At 42.8% G+C, this 19,866-nt stretch overlaps 1 protein-coding gene across 1 annotated transcript in view; it reads right to left on the bottom strand.

Moving 5' to 3' along the window:
• LOC141765417 (uncharacterized) overlaps window positions 1–19,866 on the bottom strand; it is a 103,607-nt gene that overhangs the window by 59,917 nt on the left and 23,824 nt on the right. Inside the window, 13 exon segments of the mRNA XM_074631468.1 lie at window positions 60–251; window positions 358–452; window positions 576–675; window positions 2,810–2,956; window positions 6,522–6,637; window positions 6,798–6,918; window positions 8,092–8,194; window positions 9,043–9,130; window positions 9,238–9,320; window positions 17,320–17,408; window positions 17,767–17,861; window positions 18,102–18,264; window positions 18,422–18,617. Of these exon segments, the coding sequence (XP_074487569.1) occupies window positions 60–251; window positions 358–452; window positions 576–675; window positions 2,810–2,956; window positions 6,522–6,637; window positions 6,798–6,918; window positions 8,092–8,194; window positions 9,043–9,130; window positions 9,238–9,320; window positions 17,320–17,408; window positions 17,767–17,861; window positions 18,102–18,264; window positions 18,422–18,617 (1,588 nt within the window).

Below are 19,866 nucleotides of genomic sequence, written 5' to 3'. Positions count from 1 at the left end.
TTTATCAGGTTATGCGTGTCTTGTTTGCGTTTTTGTTACATCAGTGTTGTGTGACTCACCGAGCCCATGCAGGAGTCCTTGACATCCATCCAAACAGAGTCTGATACCAATTCATTGTCATTTGTATGGTAGTAGGCTATGATGCGGAATGATGGCAGCATTTCTTTGGTAATGAGAAGTCTCAGGGAAATCAGTACTTGACCTCTTGTCCTGTAACGGCCACTTTTCACCAGCTGACCTCTGCTCAGGATCTAGAGACACAGATTTATACATCAGCACTTATCAAAGATGAGTCGTGGGACGCAACAAAAAGAGTTACATATGTGCACACAAGCACAGGTGTAAAACACCTCTCACCAGGTATGTGATGTCATTCTCGTGTGTTTCCTGCCTGTTGAGGATGAGGTCGATTTTCAGGTTGTCTCCTAGGTCCAGCTCAGCTGCATCCACACCTGCAAATGTGACATGTTGTGATGAGTGCTGAACACAGAAAAGATTTAGCGCATGGTGCATACTTTGCCACTGCCACCACCTTTGTTTTTAATCATCTGATGTCATTTCAAGATGTAACTTACTTATGTGGATGTAGTTGTTGCTTTTAGTGGTATATGGGAGAGCAGACATGCTGGCTGATGCTTGCTTGTCAGGTGAAATACGAGGATCATTGGTCTTTGCCTGCAATTAAAGACACACACAGTTTGATTAATAATACTTGAAAAAGTCCCATGTCTATTCTATCTTAACTTATTGAGGCTTTGCCTGCCATAGTTTTGCCTAGCAATATACAATTGCTAAATAGAATGACCAAAAGACACAACACTGACAGGATGAAGTTCACTATTCACATACTGTACAGTAAATGTGTGAGCAGCAGAACCAAAACAAGGAGCTGGGTGATTGCTCTGCTTGATTTCACCTCTTCAAGTCCATCCATCCATCTTCAACCGCTTATCCGGGATCGGGTCGCGGGGGCAACAGCTCCAGCAGGGGACCCCAAACTTCCCTTTCCCGGGCCACATTAACCAGCTCTGACTGGGGGATCCCGAGGCGTTCCCAGGCCAGAGTAGAGATATAATCTCTCCACCTAGTCCTGGGTCTTCCCCGTGGTCTCCTCCCAGCTGGTCGTGCCTGGAACACCTCCCAAGGGAGGCGCCCAGGAGGCATCCGTGCTAGATGCCCGAACCACCTCAACTGGCTCCTTTCGACGCAAAGGAGCAAGGACTCTACTCCGAGTCCCTCACGGATGACTGAGCTTCTTACCCTATCTCTAAGGGAGACGCCAGCCACCCTCCTGAGGAAACCCATTTCGGCCGCTTGCACCCGCGACCTCGTTCTTTCGGTCATGACCCAACCCTCATGACCATAGGTGAGAGTAGGAACGAAGATTGAACGGTAGATCGAGAGCTTTGCCTTCCGGCTCAGCTCTCTTTTCGTCACAACGGTGCGGTAAAGCGAATACAATACCGCCCCTGCTGCTCCGATTCTCCGACCAATCTCACGTTCCATCGTCCCCTCACTCGCGAACAAGACCCCGAGATACTTAAACTCCTTCACTTGGGGTAAGGACTCATTCCCTACCCGGAGTAGGCAAACCACCGGTTTCCTGCTGAGAACCATGGCCTCAGATTTAGAGGTGCTGATTCTCATCCCGACTGCGTCACACTCGGCTGCGAACCGATCCAGTGAGTGCTGGAGGTTGCAGACCGATGATGCCAACAGGACCACATCATCTGCAAAAAGCAGCGATGAGATCCTCAGCACACCGATCTGCAAACCCTCCTCCACCCGACTACGCCTCGATATCCTGTCCATGAATATCACGAACAGGATTGGTGACAAAGCGCAGCCCTGGCGGAGGCCAACCCCCACCGGAAACGAGTCCGACTTATTGCTGAGGATCCGAACACAGCTCTCGCTTTGGGCGTACAGGGATTGGATGGCCCTGAGAAGTGCCCCCCTCACCCCATACTCCCGCAGCACCCCCCACAGTATCTCCCGGGGGACCCGGTCATATGCCTTCTCCAAGTCCACAAAACACATGTAGACTGGATGGGCATACTCCCAGGCCCCCTCCAGGATCCTTGCGAGAGTGAAAAGCTGGTCCGTTGTTCCACGGCCAGGACGGAATCCGCATTGTTCCTCTTTGATCTGAGGTTCGACTATCGGCCGAACCCTCCTTTCCAGCACCTTGGAGTAGACTTTACCAGGGAGGCTGAGCAGTGTGATACCCCTGTAATTGGCACACACTCTCTGGTCCCCCTTTTTGAAAAGGGGAACCACCACCCCGGTCTGCCACTCCTTAGGCACTGTCACCGACTTCCACGCGGTGTTGAAGAGACGTGTCATCCAAGACAGCCCCTCCCCACCCAGAGCCTTCAGCATTTCTGGGCGGATCTCATCAACCCCCGGGGCTTTGCCACTGTGGAGTTGTTTGACTACCTCAGTGACTTCCACCAGGGTAATTGATGATGGTCCCCCATCAGCTTCCAGCCTCTTCAAGTGAATATCAAAAATGTTGATTAATGTAGGGGCTGAACGGTGGTGCAGTGGTTAGCACTGTCGCCTCACAGTAAGCAGGTTTGAATCCGGCTTCTGTGTGGAGTTTAGCGTGGGTTTTCTCCGGGTTCTCCGGTTTCCTCCCACAGTCCAAAGACATGCATGTTAGTTTAATTGTTGACTCTAAATTGGCCAGAGGTGTCGCAACCCCGAATAGGATAATTGGTTACAGATAATGGATAGAAGATTAATGGAGGTTTAAGTGGCCATTTGGGCTATAATGCAAAAAGGGTAAAAGATGTCAGAGACTTACGGTGATTGTCAGTGTTGGTTCCCCTGCCACTGTATTGATGGTAAGCCTCGCCATGCCATTAGCTGCGGTGTCGTCCTGCACCTGTCCTGGATCAATCACCACTGTAACATCATTTGCCGGAGTGCCGTCAGGATTCACAACTTCAACCTGCCATCAGAGACACAAACAGCTGAACAATCAGAAAACGTCCAACTGTCTTATTAAAACACACCTTATTAAGGTCAAACTCATGTTATTAGATTAGTTTTTAGTGCTGTGCACTAAGTTTTATGACTCAGGTAGTTTATGGCGACCCAAACTGTTGATGGATGAATTTCTCTTTTTCTCTGGAATCTCACATAATAATAATAATAATAAATTTAACTTATATAGCGCTTTTAAAGATCTCAAAGACGCTTTACATTATCGGGGGAAACGGTGTGAGACAACCAGGAGACAGACGACACACACAGGCGCACTCTCATACATACACACGGACAAATGGGTAAGGGGAGGAGGGGGGTGGGGGGGGGTTAGGAGTAGGCAGAGGAGAAAAGATCGGTCTTGAGGCGGGACTGGAATAGGGTGAGGGAATCAGACTGTCTAATGAGTTGTGGGAGGGAGTTCCAAAGCTTGGGAGCTGCCCTGGAGAATGCTCTGTCCCCAAAGCTGCGGAGGTTGGACTTGAGGGTGGAAAGTAGACCAGCTGAGGTGGATCTGAGGGACCGTTGAGGTTGGCAGGGGGAGAGGAGGTCAGAGAGGTAGGGGGGAGCAAGTTGGTGGAGGGCTTTGAAGGTGAGGGTCATGATTTTATAGGAGATCCGGTGGGAGACTGGGAGCTAGTGGAGGTCTTTGAGGACTGGGGTAATGTGATGCCAGGATTTGGTGTGGGAGAGGAGTCGGGCAGCTGCATTCTGGACAAGTTGGAGTTTATTGATGGAGGTGGTGCTGATGCCGTAGAGGAGAGAGTTGCAATAATCGAGGCGGGAGGAGATGAAGGCGTGGATGAGCTTCTCGGCAGCGGGGGGTGTGAGTGAGGGTCGGATCTTTGCAATGTTGCGTAGGTGGTAGAAGGATATTTTGACAAGTTGGCGGAAGAGGGGCTCAAGGGAGAGGGTGGGGTCAAGAATCACGCCAAGGTTGCGTGCCTGGGGGGAGGGGGAAACAGAGGTGCCATCGATGGTGAGTGTGAGGTTGTTGGTTTTGCTGAGGGTGGATTTGGAGCCGATGAGGAGGAGTTCTGTTTTGTCACTGTTAAGATTAAAGTTCTGTTGCATCCAGGTTTTAATTGCAGAGAGGCAGGAGTTGATGTGGGAGAGGGGTGGGTTGTGAGGGGTGTTGGTGCTGAGGTAAATCTGAGTGTCGTCGGCATAGCAGTGGAAGTCCAGGTTGAAATGGCGAAGGATCTGACCGAGGGGGAATATGTAGATAATGAAAAGGAGTGGACCGAGTACAGATCCTTGGGGGACACCTTGTGTGACTGTGGATGTGGCAGAGGAGTTGTTGTGAAGGGAGATGAAATGAGAGCGGTTGGTGAGGTAGGACTGGAGCCAGCTGAGTGCAGTACCTTCGATACCGATGTCTTGAAATCTGGTGAGTAGAATGTTGTGACTCACAGTATCAAAGGCTGCACTCAGGTCCAGGAGGATGAGGATGTTGAGGGCTCCGGTGTCAGCAGAGGTGAGGAGGTGATTGAGGACTTGGAGGAGTGCAGTTTCTGTGCTGCGGAAGGGGCCAAAACCAGATTGGAGGGGTTCAAACAAGTTGTTGGAATGTAGGTGGGATTGGAGTTGTGTGGAGACGAGGCGTTCAAGGGTTTTGGAGAGGAAGGGGAGGTTGGAGATAGGGCGGTAGTGAATGAGACAGGAGGGGCCCAGACCAGGTTTCTTGAGCGTGGGGGTGTCAGCAGCAGTTTTGAAGGCGGAGGGGACAGTTCCATGGGACAGTGAGGAGTTGAAGAGGTCGGTGAGGTAGGGGCATAGGACAGGGAGGCAGGACTTCAGCAGGGGAGTTGGGAGGGGGTTGAGGGAGCAGGTGGTGGGTTTGGATGTGCTGATGAGTTTGGCAATGGTTGCTGAGTCAACTGGGTCGAACCGGAAGAGGCGGTGCTGGGGGGGAGGGGTCAGGGGGTCCAGAGGGATGGAGAGAAAAGGGGCCGGTGTGGTTGCTACTGGGTCAGACACGGGGAGCAGTGAGTTGTTGATGGTGGTGATTTTGTCGGTGAAGAACTGAAGGAATGAGTTGCAAAGATCGGGTGAGGGGTCAGAGAGGGTGTTGGCATGGGGCTTGAGGAGAGTGTTGACAGTGGAGAAGAGGATTCGGGGCTTACGGGTGGGGTCATTGATGATGGTGGAGAAGTAGTCAGATTTGACAGCAATGATGACGTCTTTGTAGGTGATGAGGTGAGATTTATAGGCTTCGAGGTGAACAGTGAGTGATGATTTTCTCCAGAGGCGTTCAAGTTGGCGGCCGGTCTGTTTGAATTTTCTGAGGTGGGGTGTGAACCAGGGGGAGGAGGTGTTGAAAGAAACAGTTTTGGTTTTTAGGGGGGCCAGTGAGTTGAGGGAGGCAGACAGGGTGGAGTTGAAGTGGTTGGTGAGATCATTAGGTGAGGTGGGGGGTGGGTCCAGGTGGAGGGCAGTAGATAGCAGGTCGGAGAGATGGAGGGGATCAATGGACTTAGTGTTGCGGAATGATATGACTCTGGGAAGTTGCAGACGGGGTGTGAATTGTGAATTGGATGAGTTTATGATCAGATAGGGGAAAGGGGGATGGGTCGATGTTGAGAACCAGGATGTTGACAGAGCAGACGAGATCTAAGATATGGCCTTTATTGTGTGTGGGGAAGGTGATGTGCTGGGTGAGGTTGAAGTTGTCCAGTAGAGTGGAGAAATTAGAGGCAAATTTACAGGTGGGGGAGTCCATGTGGATGTTGAAGTCGCCCAGTAGCAGTAGGGGTAAGGGGAGGGATGATGCTAGGGTGAGGAGTTCAGACAGATTGGAGAGGAAGGATGAATTTAGTTTAGGTGGGCGATAAATGAGGATGACTGTGGTGGAGCAGGTTTTGAAGGCGCATGGCACATGTCTGCCTTTATATCGTAATAAACATTATGTGACTTTTATATTTAGGACATACTGCCATTTGTGTTTTCAAAGAGTAACTATACTTATGAAATGTTTTCAGTGAAGGATTTAGAAATATAGCCATTGATTTATTTTGAACATGTAACAATTAATAATAATAACCAATAAAATAACAGTAAACATATACAGTAAATTCTAAATAAATTAAATAAATAAATAAAGGTAAAAAATAAGTAAACACTTATATATGGTCCTACTCCTTTCTATAACTTAAACAATGAACTTAATGTTTATCACATATACACATAAATAATCATCTTAATATAAAAAACAATAACAACAACATCAACAATGAGCGTCCCAGACCCAAAAGAGACAAGGCCCCTTCCTCATCCCTGTACCTCTCAAAAACATTTTATACATCTTCTTGAATGGATTTATAATTTTACTTTGCTAAATTTCTTCATCTATAACATTTCATATATTCACCCCACAAATTGTAGTACGAACGTATTGTTTTTTTTAAATAAATTTCCTCTTATAATCCCCCTCTATGTCTGAGAAAATTTTTTGTTTGTTGCCAGGAAGTACCAAGCCATAAACCATACATATGCTGTCAGTTTATGTAAATGTAAACAAGTGTACTTACCGCAACATCGAAGGACATTCCTGGTTTGAAATATTTGGGCGTTTTCTTGAAGTTGATGGTGTAAGGTGATGTGACAATCTGGATATTTCTCAACTCTGCCTCCACCATTTCACTACCTGTGAGTTGATGCAGAAACACAAACACATTCACACACAAACTTATTACTAGAATTTGTTTTTTAATCTGTTCACAATCCAGAAAAACACATCCTGATATCTTTATTTTCTTTTTTCAAATATACTGAACAGGCCCAAACACACAGTCTTTCTTTCTTACCGCTCTCCGTCATCACACTGACAGCTACAAATATGGAACTCCCCACCAGGTCTGTGATGTTTGGGAAGGTCTGTGTGATGTGCTCTTTCTTCAGTGTGACCTCTCCACTACCTCTCTGGACCTAATGTGACATAAAATAATAATGCATCTTGAAATACAGTATAGTGGTGCAGTGATACAGTTAGTCGTTCAGGTACTTTACTACTGTCCTCTGAGAACCACAATAGACCCGTTTTTGTCTTTTTTAGTGGGCTACAGGGGGTCTTTAGGGGGAGATAGCAGGTCAACAGTAGATGTCACATAGAAGTGATGTACATCATCTGAAAGCTGGGAACCTGAAGATTAATCTGAGATGCAGTTCAGCGCTGTGTTTCAAGTTGTTCTAGTCATAAATCAGAAATAAACATGAATGAATGAATGAATTAAAATAAAATTGTGGAAGTTTATAAGGGCTTAGAACATTATTCCCCATTCCACCATTCCCATTAAGTTTGTCCATACCATTTGTTACGCATATTGGTACTAAATTTAACCATTTTACAGCACTTGAGAATTGATGAAAATGATAAATAATCCCTCCAAAATACCACATTAAGACACCAAGACCTTGAGGAACACCATAGAAAAAATCATGCTGTGATTTGGTATAAAAAACTTTGGACATTTTGAAATTTCTGCAAGAATTGCACTTTTATGGTTGTGAAGTTTCATGAGACTGTGATTATCCTAGAGGTCACCACAGGTCACTTTATACAGTGAGGTCAAGTTTCAAAAATTGGTCTCACTACAATGAAATGGCTACTTTGGGGACAAACATCATCACACATAAATACAGTTGGGCTCATTGGATCCACAAGAGTCTCAGCTTTACAGTGATACCCAATTTATGTAATTCCAGGACTGTTTAGGGACCCCAGTATAGAGAAATAGTCAAGCACATCATATTAGAATAGGCAAAAATAAGTGTTTGGTTCTTGCCCCAAACTGCATGTGATTATCATAAAGTGGGCATGTCTGTAAAGGGGAGACTCGTGGGTACCCATAGAACCCATTCACATATCTTGAGGTCAGAGGTCAAGAAAACGCTATGCCAATTTTTAGCCTAACTTTGGAACATTACTGAGCCTCCTACCCCAACATGCTACCGTGACAGGGTTGGTACCAATGGATTCCTTAGATTTCTAGTTTCATATATCTGTACCTTCTAGATCTAAAACTGAACCTGCCACAGCCTCTGAAAGATAAGTTTTACAAAACAAATAAAAATACATCAAAAGTGTAAGAATATGTTCACCTGTACTCTCTGAAGAGAACCTGGAAAGCTCCTCTTTTGACCGTCTTGCATAACCCCAAACACCACATAGGCCGTCCCATCCACCTCTTCACCAAACAGATACCTAAATCCACAAGAGGGAGTGTTGAGTCTGAAAATCTCAAGCCTTGGGCCAGGAACGGCAGAGATCCCAGCTCAATGTTCTTCAGGTTAAATTTTAATGGTGTCAGAAAGTCAACACAGGTTACTCAAATGAATCACATAATGCTGTACAAGTATTTTGCAAAAAGCAGAGTTTTCATGGTGTTTAATATCAACAGACATAAACACAACCAAAACCCGAGCAGGTCCGGACACGTCTGTCCGGACGCAACTGCCCGCGGTCTTTAGATCATAACCTTATATACTTGGAACAAAGAACTCACCTCCTACTTTCCTGTCATCATAAATCGTAGTATTCCTCAATTCTACTGGTCTCTGTCTTACTAATCAGCATATGACCTCTGCTATACATATGATCTTGGTACCTCCTCTACCATACATATGATCTTGGTACCTCCTCTGCCAGATTCCCTGTTTTGGGCCCCCTGCAGCTGCAAAGTTGCTTGGATCAGCATTACATCACTAGAGCTGTGAGTTACAGTGGCCAGTGTGAGTATTACAGCACTGGGATCAACACAGCAGCACTATGATTGTATGCTGTTTCAGTAGTAAAAACAGTGTTATAGGATTAATACTTTTATCATTGTTTATCACATTTTTATATAGTTTAAAAGGGATTGCTTCCTCAGGAGACATGTTTAAGCCACAATGAAGCAAAACAGAACAATTAAAAACAAACAAACAATGAATGGCTAACAAACTAAAATAGCAAGAGCCCCAACATAACCTCTGAACAACACTCTTTATTTTCTCCTCCAATCAATCTACCTATTAAAACCTGGTCTTTAAAGCCACAGAATTTTCACTTACGTAGCTTTGATGGTGACGGTGAGGGCGTCACTGTCCACATAGAAGAAGGGGCTCACAGGCGTCAGTTTAACCTCAAAACTGGGCAGCACTGGAAAATTGAAAACATTTTATTCTGTGTCCAGGCCAGTAAAGAATAAGTGAATGTTGTAGGTTTATATAACATTTAAATAAAAGTAAAGATAATGAAGGACTCACCATATTCTTTGACCTCGAACTCTGCAGAATAGCTCTGCTGTGGGTTGCTGTGGAACTTCGTCACCACCTTCCACAGTCCGGGACTAAACATACACAAACACATATTTCAATAATCAAACAAAAAAAGATATACTGTATATATTAATTTAGAGACCGAAGGTAACACAGGAATACACTTCGGACTGCGTGAAGTTATTTATGTCACACAAATTGAGGTATAGGCCTACACAAATGAGCTGCTGCAAAGAACTTATCATTTATAGAGAACTACATAAACTCTGAAGTTTAGAAGAAAAGGTTTAAAGGTTTCAAGTTGGCTTTGCATCAGATAGAACGGATGTAGTACCTTTGTTTTATGTCTTTTTAGGCTGATTGGTTTTAGTTCATAGGGATTAAATGCATTTCTGTTTTGTCCGTCCATTTATAATTCATATTTAAATCTTAATAGATAGATTACCTTACAACTTTAAGGAATAGTTTAACATTTAGTTTTTTTTGTCACTTTAGTCTTTATTGCTTTTTGCATACACAAATAAAAAAATATATAACAACGAAACTTGCAACAGTGCAGCGAGGGGTTCAGTTTACAATTGATAATGCAGTATACAGGGTTATTTTCTTATTAAAACATTTTCCAATAACTTACAGTATTGACAATACAATTATACAGTGCTTATGTCTTTATTTCTATACCTAATCCATTTTTCCCATTTTCTGTTCAACTCATCTTCTTTCACTCTTAGAGAATAAGTAATTTTCTCCATCACAAATATTTCCTGTACTATGTCTAACCATTGACTAAGTCTGGGGGTGTCCGCTACAAGCCATTTTCTTGTAATGGCCTTTCTGCCAGCTGTGAGTAGGATTTTAACCAAGTACTGATCTTCCTTCAGCACCACTGTAGTTATATTACCCAGGTATAAAATGGAACATTTCTTAATGATTATATATCCCAATACCTCCTTTAATACTGAATTCACTCTGTCCCAAAATGGTTCTATTTTTGGGCCACTCCAGAAGATATGTGCATGATGTGCGTCTGTATGGCCACATTGTCTCCAGCATGTTTGTTGCCTTAGAATTTGCTTGCTTTTTATGTTAGGCGTAATGAAGAAACTAATCAGATTTTTCCAATTAAATTCTCTCCACAACTGTGAATTAGTGGATGTCTGTAGTGTTACACACATATCATGCCATTCTTCTTCTGAGATTTTGATGTTCAATTCCTTTTCCCACTTAAATTTCACATAGGATGTAGTCTTTGCTTGACATTCCAATAAACCATGATAAAGTTTAGAAATAATCCTTGATGCTTTTTGATGATACGCATTGACTATCACTTCTACCACTGTATTTTTTTCTCCTGGTGCCTCCCTTTTTACTTTTTTGTTGTAATATTTTCTCAGTTGGAAATATCTAAACAAGTCTTGGTTGCGAAGTGCAAATCTGTCCTTCAAATCTTGAAAACTTCTTAGGTCTCCATTTTTAGTCACAGTACAAAACACAATCATTCCTTTTTTCATCCATTCTTTAAATGTTGAGTCATACATCCCTGGTTTAAATTCACCATCCAAAGCTATCCATCTTAACACTTTTTGTCCATTATTCAATTTAAGTTGTCTGGTAAGAGTGAACCAGGTTTCTAAAGTAAATATTGTTATTGGATCGATTATACTCCTGATATGCCCTGGAAGCGCTTTTTCTCCCAAGAGTGTTTGGATGTGGAAATCAGGGATACATGTCTCAATCTCTTTCCATCCAGCTATGTAGCTATGATCACACCAATTAATTAGAGGTCGAAGTTGGGCTGCATAGAAATATGTCCTAAAATTTAGAAATGCCATTCCACCTTTGTCCTTTGGCAACTGAAGTGTAGTGTATTGAACTCTGGCCTTCTTTCCTCCCCAAATAAATCTAGATATTAATTTATCCCATTCTGTGAATTGTTTTAGTGGAACCTCTATTGGCAGAGATTGAAACAAGTACAATAATCTTGGCAAAATATTCATTTTCATCACATTTATTTTACTCCTAAAATCCATTGGGTATGTGGACCATCTGTCTATATCCTTTCTTATGTTTTGGTTAATGTGGTTATAAATGGCACCATACAACGTTGATATATTTTTTGTTATATGTACCGCTAGGTATTTAATGATTTTGAATCCCATTTAATATTATACTTTTGCCTGATTTCTTCTGGAGGAGCACAGTTAAATAGGAGGATTTGAGTTTTTGAAATATTCAATTTATATCCTGCATAGAAATTAAATGTATCTATGATCTCCATCATCCTTGGAAAGGAGGTGTTTACATCCATGAAATACATCATTACGTCATCTGCAAAAAAGGCCAATTCTATGTTCTCTGTCTCTTATAGTTACTCCCCTCAGTTCCCTATCTTGACGGATCGCTTGAGCCAATGGTTCAATATATATAGCAAACAGGGTAGGGCTAAGACAACATCCTTGTCTCGTTCCTCTTCCTAACACAAATCTCTCCGTCAGGGACCCATTCACCTTTACTCTTGCAGAAGGTTGCTGGTAGATTGCTTTTATAATTTGAATAGAATCTTCGGAAAAGCCAAATCTTTCTAGTGTTTGATATAAAAATTCCCAATTAACCCTATCGAAAGCCTTTTCTGCATCTAGGCTTAGCAGGATAGCGCATGTACTTTCTTTTTGAATCTTGTGTATTATATGTAGGGTTCTTCTAATACTGTCTTGTGTTTGTCTGCCTGTTACAAAACCAGTCTGGTCTTCATCAATTAAATCTGGCATGAACTTTTCAAATCGTTTGGAGATAATTGAGGTATATAATTTATAGTCCACATTTAGAATTGATATCGGTCTGTAGTTGGTACAATTTTACTTGTCTTTGTTCTCTTTGGGGATTAGTGTTATAATTGCCTCTTTCCATGATGGCATCTTGCCTTCCTTGATAATCCAGTTAAAGATTCTCAGAAGAAGTGGCTTCAGCTCGTTACGGAATATTTTATACCATTCTATAGGAAAACCGTCGCTACCTGGGGCGTTGTTTGTTTTCATCCTACCAATTGCCTTCTCTATCTCGTCCAGTGATATTTCTGCTGTGATTGTTTTATGTTGTGTCTCTCCAATACAGGGCAGATCTATTGTACGTAAAAAAGTCTTTATTGATTCTCCATCTGCTGTAGAAGTTTGTGTATATAATTCTTTATAATATTCCTGGAAGATATGTTCTATTTCTTTTGGATCAATTTTCAATTTCTGTGTACAGGGGTCCTTAATTTTGTTTATGGTGTTATCAGCCTGTTGTTTGCGTAACCTTCGGGCAAGTAATTTAGTGGATTTAGGGACTAGCTCATAATATGCCTGATTTACAAATCTTGCTTTTTTCTCCACTTCTTGACCCAATATCCCATCCATTTGTCCCCTCAAATCTTTGTAGGGACCTAGCAAATGGCTGGTGGTCAGTAACTACATGAACTCAGTAATATGATCCTTGACCCATAGACTCAGCTCAGCTGCCATTGGCTACTGTAGCATTTCACACAGAGGTGTGAAAATCACCCAGAACAAAACCAGAGGAATCTCTTTGTTCCTCCTCTTTCTGCTCATTCTCCTCATCTCTCCTGACCTGCGAGAGGTGAGCTGCTGCTCTCCAGACCGGAAGCAGCTCTGCTCTCTGATTCTATGGCCTGTTAGGAAACAGCCATAAGAACACAAGTAACTTAAAAGGTGGAAGACGCGAGAGCCTGCCTTCTTACCTACTAACTTCAAGCAACAACCGCAAGGAAGTTAGCACCAAGCTAACCAATTTGCACAACTTGAGTGGAGCATAGCAAAGACGACATCTTTGACTTGGAACCACAACTTCAACACATGGAATTACAAACCCTTTTCTTCCATGGATCGGTAACGTACTGGGCTTACCTTAGCATTAGCAATCGCACATGGCTGAGCAAGACTGTTCAACATTGCTTGCCCCCTTTTGTTTGATGGCAGACATCTTGAGCCAAGAAACCATCTTGTCTCTCTCTCTCTCTCTCTCTCTCTCTCTCACACACACACACACACACACACACACACACACACACACACACACACACACGTTTAGCTTACACACTTTGTTTGGTTTGTTTAGTTTAGTTATTTAGTTAGATTAATATTGTGTTTTAAACCTTTATTATCTTGTAAATAAATGTTTGTGGAATATACACGCTGGTCTGGTTAATGTTGTACAAGAGTGAATAATGCCAACCTCTGCTATGTCAAGAACTCCGATATCCTTCAACCTTTACTATCTATTTTGGTTATAGTTATTAATTTAATTATTAATCAACGTTCCAAATTGATAGTTTAGCATATATAATGACTATATTAACATTTTGGTCGTCATTGATCCCTGATTCCAGGGTGGTGCCCCGTTTATTATTAATGTTTATTGATAATCTTTATTAATATGAATAATTCTATTATTATTTATTAATTAATTTGCTAATAACCAAAACCTGTTACAGCCAAATCCCTACATGTTGGTGCCCCGTGTGAGGCATAATATTATTGTTGGCAAATTGTTCATAATTGTGCAATATTAATTTTCAGCATAATTTTTGGTCAAAAACAAAAATGTCATATTCCACTTCTAAACAAACCAAAAGTGTTTACATTCTACACCACCAGTCTTCCACAGGAGTAGAAGTCCAGCTGTACTTTTAAACAAGTACATTATGGTTAGAATTGTTTATTTGAGAGATTTGCTTTTGCTGCTAATTCAAGTTAACCTACGCTGTAGACCTTGAAATAATTTTGGTTCAGCATTTGAATACCAAGTATTCAATGCAATCTAGTCTAGTTGTCATATTTTGCTGTTAATCTAAGTGTTCCTTTAATGACAGAGCATGCCACCGGCCCTGTGTAACATAGGGAGCTTGTACCTGGCTGTGTAACTGCCAAGCATTCCAGCCTGAGTGAGTTAAGATAAGAGCCACAGTGTGCTAACAGCCCTGTGATATAAGTTTGCACCCAGCTGTTACTTCCACGTGTTCCAGCTTGAGTCACTTTTAAGAAACATCATCACAACTTTTACTGCCCTGCATCTCAGTTAGTGCATGTTGTGTGTAAGCAAACTTCTTTTGTAAATCTTTGTTTACTTTACTGGCCCCTTTTGTTTGATGCCCACTAGTCACTAGTTGTTGCTGTAGCTGCCCCTCCTCCACAGGGAGCTACCCCCCATAGTGTAGGCCAGTGCATTGTTGTTTTGGTCATTGGTCGCTGATTCCAGAGTGGTGCCCCGTTTATTATTAATGTTTATTGATAATCTTTATTAATATTATTAATTATATTATTATTTATTAAGTAAATTGGCTAATAACCAAAACCTGTTACAGCCAAATCCCTACATCTTCTATTTGTTTATACTTTTTCTGGTCCTTATTATTTTTGTACTTCTGTTCTAAATCCTTCAGGTCTAATATCGACTTATCATATGTTTTCATTCTGGCCTTTTTAATATGTGATACCCTAGCTATTGACTTAACACGTATTACAGCCTTCAATGAGTCCCATAATATGGATGGGTCCACCTCCCCATTATCATTCTCCTCTAGATATCTTTTGATTTCCAATTTAATGTCATTAACAGTTGTTTTATCATTCAGCATGCCAACATTTAATCACTATACTGTGTTTTTCCTTCTACTATCCATTTGAATAGTTAAGTATATGGCATTATGGTCTGATACATCTGCCACGCCAATTCTGCAATGTGTTACCCTATAGCAGTCTTCTTTCCGCATTAAAAAATAGTCTATTTTGGAGTAAACTGAGTGCGGTATTGAGTAATGCGTATAGTCTCTTTCTAAAGGGTGAAAATTCCTCCAGACATCAAGGAAACCAATTTCTTCACATGTAGTGTTTAGTAGTTTTGTTAACTGGTTCTTATTCTTCTTTTTGCTTGTCGTATCAAGACTATGATTCAATACTACATTCAGATCCCCCCCCCCCCGCATATAAAAATTCCTTCTGCTTCCATTGCAATAATATCAAATAGGGATTTGAAATTTTTTTTTATCACTATCAGGGGGCGCATAGATATTTACCAGCGTCAGGATATTATTATCAACTTTGCCCTTTACTATGATATACCTCCCTTCTTTGTCTTTTATTTCTTTAAAAATTTCTAATTTAACTAAGTTTGATATCAAGATTGCCACTCCTCTTTTATGACTACAAGTATGTGAGCTATAATATGTGTTTTTGTATCCAAATCTTTTAAATTTTTCGTGCTCTTGTCACGATAAATGGGTTTCTTGTAAAAAAAATAATATGCATTTTCTCTTTTTTCAATTTAGACATGACTTTTGCCCTCTTAATTGGATTACCCAAACCATCAACATTTAAAGACATCATCTTAAGTCCCCGACACTGCATCATTACACTTAGTGTGATTGATTTCACTGTATCCCCTCAAAAACATAACAACACATTGATAAACACTGCATAAACTGCAGCGGTGTGCTGCGGTTTTAAGCTCTTAGGTGCCTCAAGGGGCGGCAACCCTCGAACACCGTGGTGGACACCGGTGGTCAGGGAAGCCATCCGACTGAAGAAGGAGGCCTTCTGGGATATGTTATCTCGGAGGACTCATTTGCAAGGTACTGACAGGCCCGAAGAGCAGCAGCCACTGCCGTGACGGAGGCAAAGCAGCGGGTGTGGGAGGAGTTCGAAGAAGCCATGGAGAAGGTGTTTCGGTCGGCACCAAAGTGCTTCTGGAAAACCGTCCGGCACCTCAGGAGGGGGAAACGGGGAACCATCCAAGCTGTGTACAGTAAGGATGGGACACTGTTGACCTCGACTGAGGAGGTAATCGGGCGGTGGAAGGAGCACTTTGAGGAACTCCTGAATCCGACCAATACGCCCTCTATTGTAGAGGCAGAGCTGGAAGCTGATGGGGGACCATCATCAATTACCCTGGTGGAAGTCACTGAGGTAGTCAAACAACTCCACAGTGGCAAAGCCCCGGGGATTGATGAGATCCGTCCAGAAATGCTGAAGGCTCTGGGTGTGGAGGGGCTGTCTTGGATGACACGTCTCTTCAACACTGCGTGGAAGTCGGTGACAGTGCCTAAGGTGGGTTCCCAGTTCGGTGTGCTGAGGATCTCAATCTCTGCTTTTTGCAGATGATGTGGTCCTGTTAGCATCATCGGTCTGCAACCTCCAGCACTCACTGGATCGGTTTGCAGCCGAGTGTGAAGCGGTTGGGATGAGTATCAGTACCTCTAAATCTGAGGCCATGGTTCTCAGCAGGAAACCGATGGATTGCCTACTGCGGGTAGGGAATGAGTCCTTACCCCAAGTGAAGGAGTTCAAGTATCTCGGGGTCTTGTTCGCGAGTGAGGGGACTATGGAACTTGAGATTGGTCGGAGAATCGGAGCAGCGGGGGCGGTATTGCATTCGCTTTACCGCACCATTGTGACGAAAAGAGAGCTGAGCCGGAAGGCAAATCTCTCGATCTACCGGTCAATCTTCGTTCCTACTCTCATCCATGGTCATGAGGGCTGGGTCATGACCGAAAGAACGAGGTCGCGGGTACAGGCGGCCAAAATGGGTTTCCTCAGGAGGGTGGCTGGCGTCTCCCTTAGAGATAGGGTGAGAAGCTCAGTCATCCGTGAGGGACTCGGAGTAGAGCCGCTGCTCCTTTGCGTCGGAAGGAGTCAGTTGAGGTGGTTCGGGCATCTAGTACGGATGCCTCCTGGGCGCCTCCCTAGGGAGGTGTTCCAGGAACGACCAGCTGGGAGGAGACCACGGGGAAGACCCAGGACTAGGTGGAGAGATTATATCTCCACACTGCCCTGGGAACGCCTTGGGATCCCCCAGTCAGAGCTGGTTAATGTGGCCCGGGAAAGGGAAGTTTGGGGTCCCCTGCTGGAGCTGTTGCCCCCTTCGGCCCGATCCCGGATAAGCGGTTGAAAATGGATGGATGGATGGATATTTTGAATTGAATTCACTTTTTCCATGTTGAAATGCAATTTCACCAAACAACAAAATGTATAGATATTCAATGTGGACAATTTTATTTAAATAAGATAAAATACTAACCTGACAACTTCAGCGAGTTGGAAATCTCCAGAGTGCATCCCTGATTTCAAAGAGACTGGATCAATTGGTAAAATGATGCCTTCCGGGGTCTAAAAATAAACAATATTGAACAATCATTAATAGAGAGCAGTGCCAGTTTACAAATTAATTTATTAAATCCATGCTACATTTTATGTATGTCCTTTATCTACAATCTAAGAAGGAAGAGACTGTCTACAATGTGCAACTCAACCACTAGAGGGAGGCATGCATTCATTTTAACAGGTGTTACTAGACACAAAACAGACACACGGTTCAGTGGATGTGTTTTGGTTATTTTGGTCATTTGCAGCAAACTTATCTACTGTTAAGCATTTGTGATATCACCTCATCAAGAGGCTTCCTGCTCCCAGTCACAGCTGATTGTATAATATTACATTAAATTCTGTGCTTAATTAAATACAATACCACAATCTCGATGGCAATAGAAGCTTTAAGTTGGGTTTCGTCATCCCTCTCTACTGGCTCCATAAGGGGCGTCAGTGCAAACATCCTGTAATGAACTGACACAGAGAAGGGAAGAGGTTAATTTTGCTGCTGAAGGTTGAAGGAAGGTGTATCTATTTTGAGTCATGTGACTGTTAAAGAACTTTTTTGACTTTAGGCCATTTCCACTTGTGTGTAGGGAAGGGTTCATTTACTGTAATTTACAGTACAATCATTCAATTTGGAAAAAAAAGCCATGTAAAGACATTGTCACAGAAATAGGCCTGTTTTTCAGCACTGTGTAGAAATAAACTCACCTTTGCTGTTGGGGGTGTAGAGGGTTTTGTCAGTCTGGATGAAGATGTACCCGGACTGGAAGGACACTAAGACCACTTTCTCCAGCAGTCGGTCAGGGAACTGTGCTTGCAGGTTCACATACTGCTTCATGTTGGGATCCTTGCTGAAGTCTCCAGCAGGGATCTGAAACCAGTATAAAGAGACACGAACAGCACATGAGGAGCAGGGTGGGGTAACTTACATCATGTGCGTTTCTGGATTCATTTCTAGATTCTTTGTGGCCGTGTTAGAAAATGAAGCCAAGTAACAGTAACATATACAGTGACAGTATTTCATTTACCGTTATTTGTCCGAGCGCCTGGAAGTTGTTTGCACTGGTAAGGTTCACAGATGTGAATGCCAGCCTTTTGTTTTTGGTTGGATGGTTCCTCACGCTGATTTCGACCGGGATGTCTACAACGGAGCAGTCTTGACACTCCACAAAGATGTTTTCTGCTGTTCCTACCCTCAACAAGTTGGGGGAAGACATCACCTGCCTGCAGAGCAGCGATGAGAGAGGAAGATTAATGTGTAGTCACTGTGCAGAAAGAACCACATGCTGTTTAGGTACTGACAAACATGTTTTTTTATGCATTTAAGGCACTATAAAAAACACACGTCGGAAAAAGTGCACTCAATAGAGTGCAGATCTCCGCCAGGTGTGTCTCCCTCTCCCCTCCCAAACAAAGAAGTTGGATCTCACTATTGTCCCTCCCGGTTCCCTTATGGTCAAGATGGCGGGGAAGATAACAAAAACAGGGATTTATTCATCGTGTATCGTGCCTAACCTTAGTGGATCGTAACATATCGGGTATGTAATTAATCTGCAGATACTCCGGTTCAAAATGAGACCAAACATTTCTGTGGATGTCAGTTTTTCAGCTAAGACAAAGGTCAAAATGTGGCCGGCAACAGACTAAGATAAGGTTTGTTTTTAGCCTAGCCGTTTGCCGGAAATGCCTTCAATCATGGTATAAAATAGTCAATGAAATAGCTTTTTCAAATTGTGAATCACCGCAACTACAAGAGGTCCTTGAGCACAAAGCCATAAATGAGCACAAAAAAAATAATAGGCTGATGGGTCCAGTAGTATACAAGATTAGCCGTGGACAGACAGACAGGTCCACGCACACACACACGACCAAACGCATGATCTCCCCACAGGCTTACGTCTGGTGAAAATGGAGGGTTATCACTGTTTAAACACGTGATTTACAGGTTTATGTGTTTATTTGTGCAAGGGTTTTAAGAGTGGATCTCTTAGAGAAATGATTCCCAAACTTTTTTTTGTGTATGACTCTTTAAAATGAATGTGCTTGTTACCTCTCGTCAGGTATAGGCCTTAAAGAGAATGTGACTTTTTTCTGGTGAGATTTTTGTGTGCTCGAAGAGGGGGACCTTCTCAGTATTTCAAAAGCAGATGTCTGAAAAATAAACCTAATTTTGTACATCAGAAATGTTATTTTTTGTCTTCTGACCCCTCAGGTTTATCTTGCCCCCCCCCCATGTGCTCTCAGGATCATGACCTCCGGCATGGACACGCAATGAGTAATCTATTGATTACCTTGATGAAGATCCAGCACTGGATCAACAAAACATTTCATCATGGCTCTAGACTCTTGCTCTGTCTGGCGTAATGCATCGTTGTGCAAACTCTGAACAAAATTTAGGCCAATTTACTGGCATCATTTGAAACACCACATTACCTTGTGACTACAGCCCCTCATTATGTAAGACACACAATAT

This window comes from Sebastes fasciatus, chromosome 3 (assembly GCF_043250625.1).
Source record: "Sebastes fasciatus isolate fSebFas1 chromosome 3, fSebFas1.pri, whole genome shotgun sequence".
Lineage (NCBI taxonomy): Eukaryota > Metazoa > Chordata > Actinopteri > Perciformes > Sebastidae > Sebastes > Sebastes fasciatus.
The sequence above is the reverse complement of the archived record's forward strand: the minus strand, read 5'-3'. Positions and strand labels throughout refer to the sequence as shown.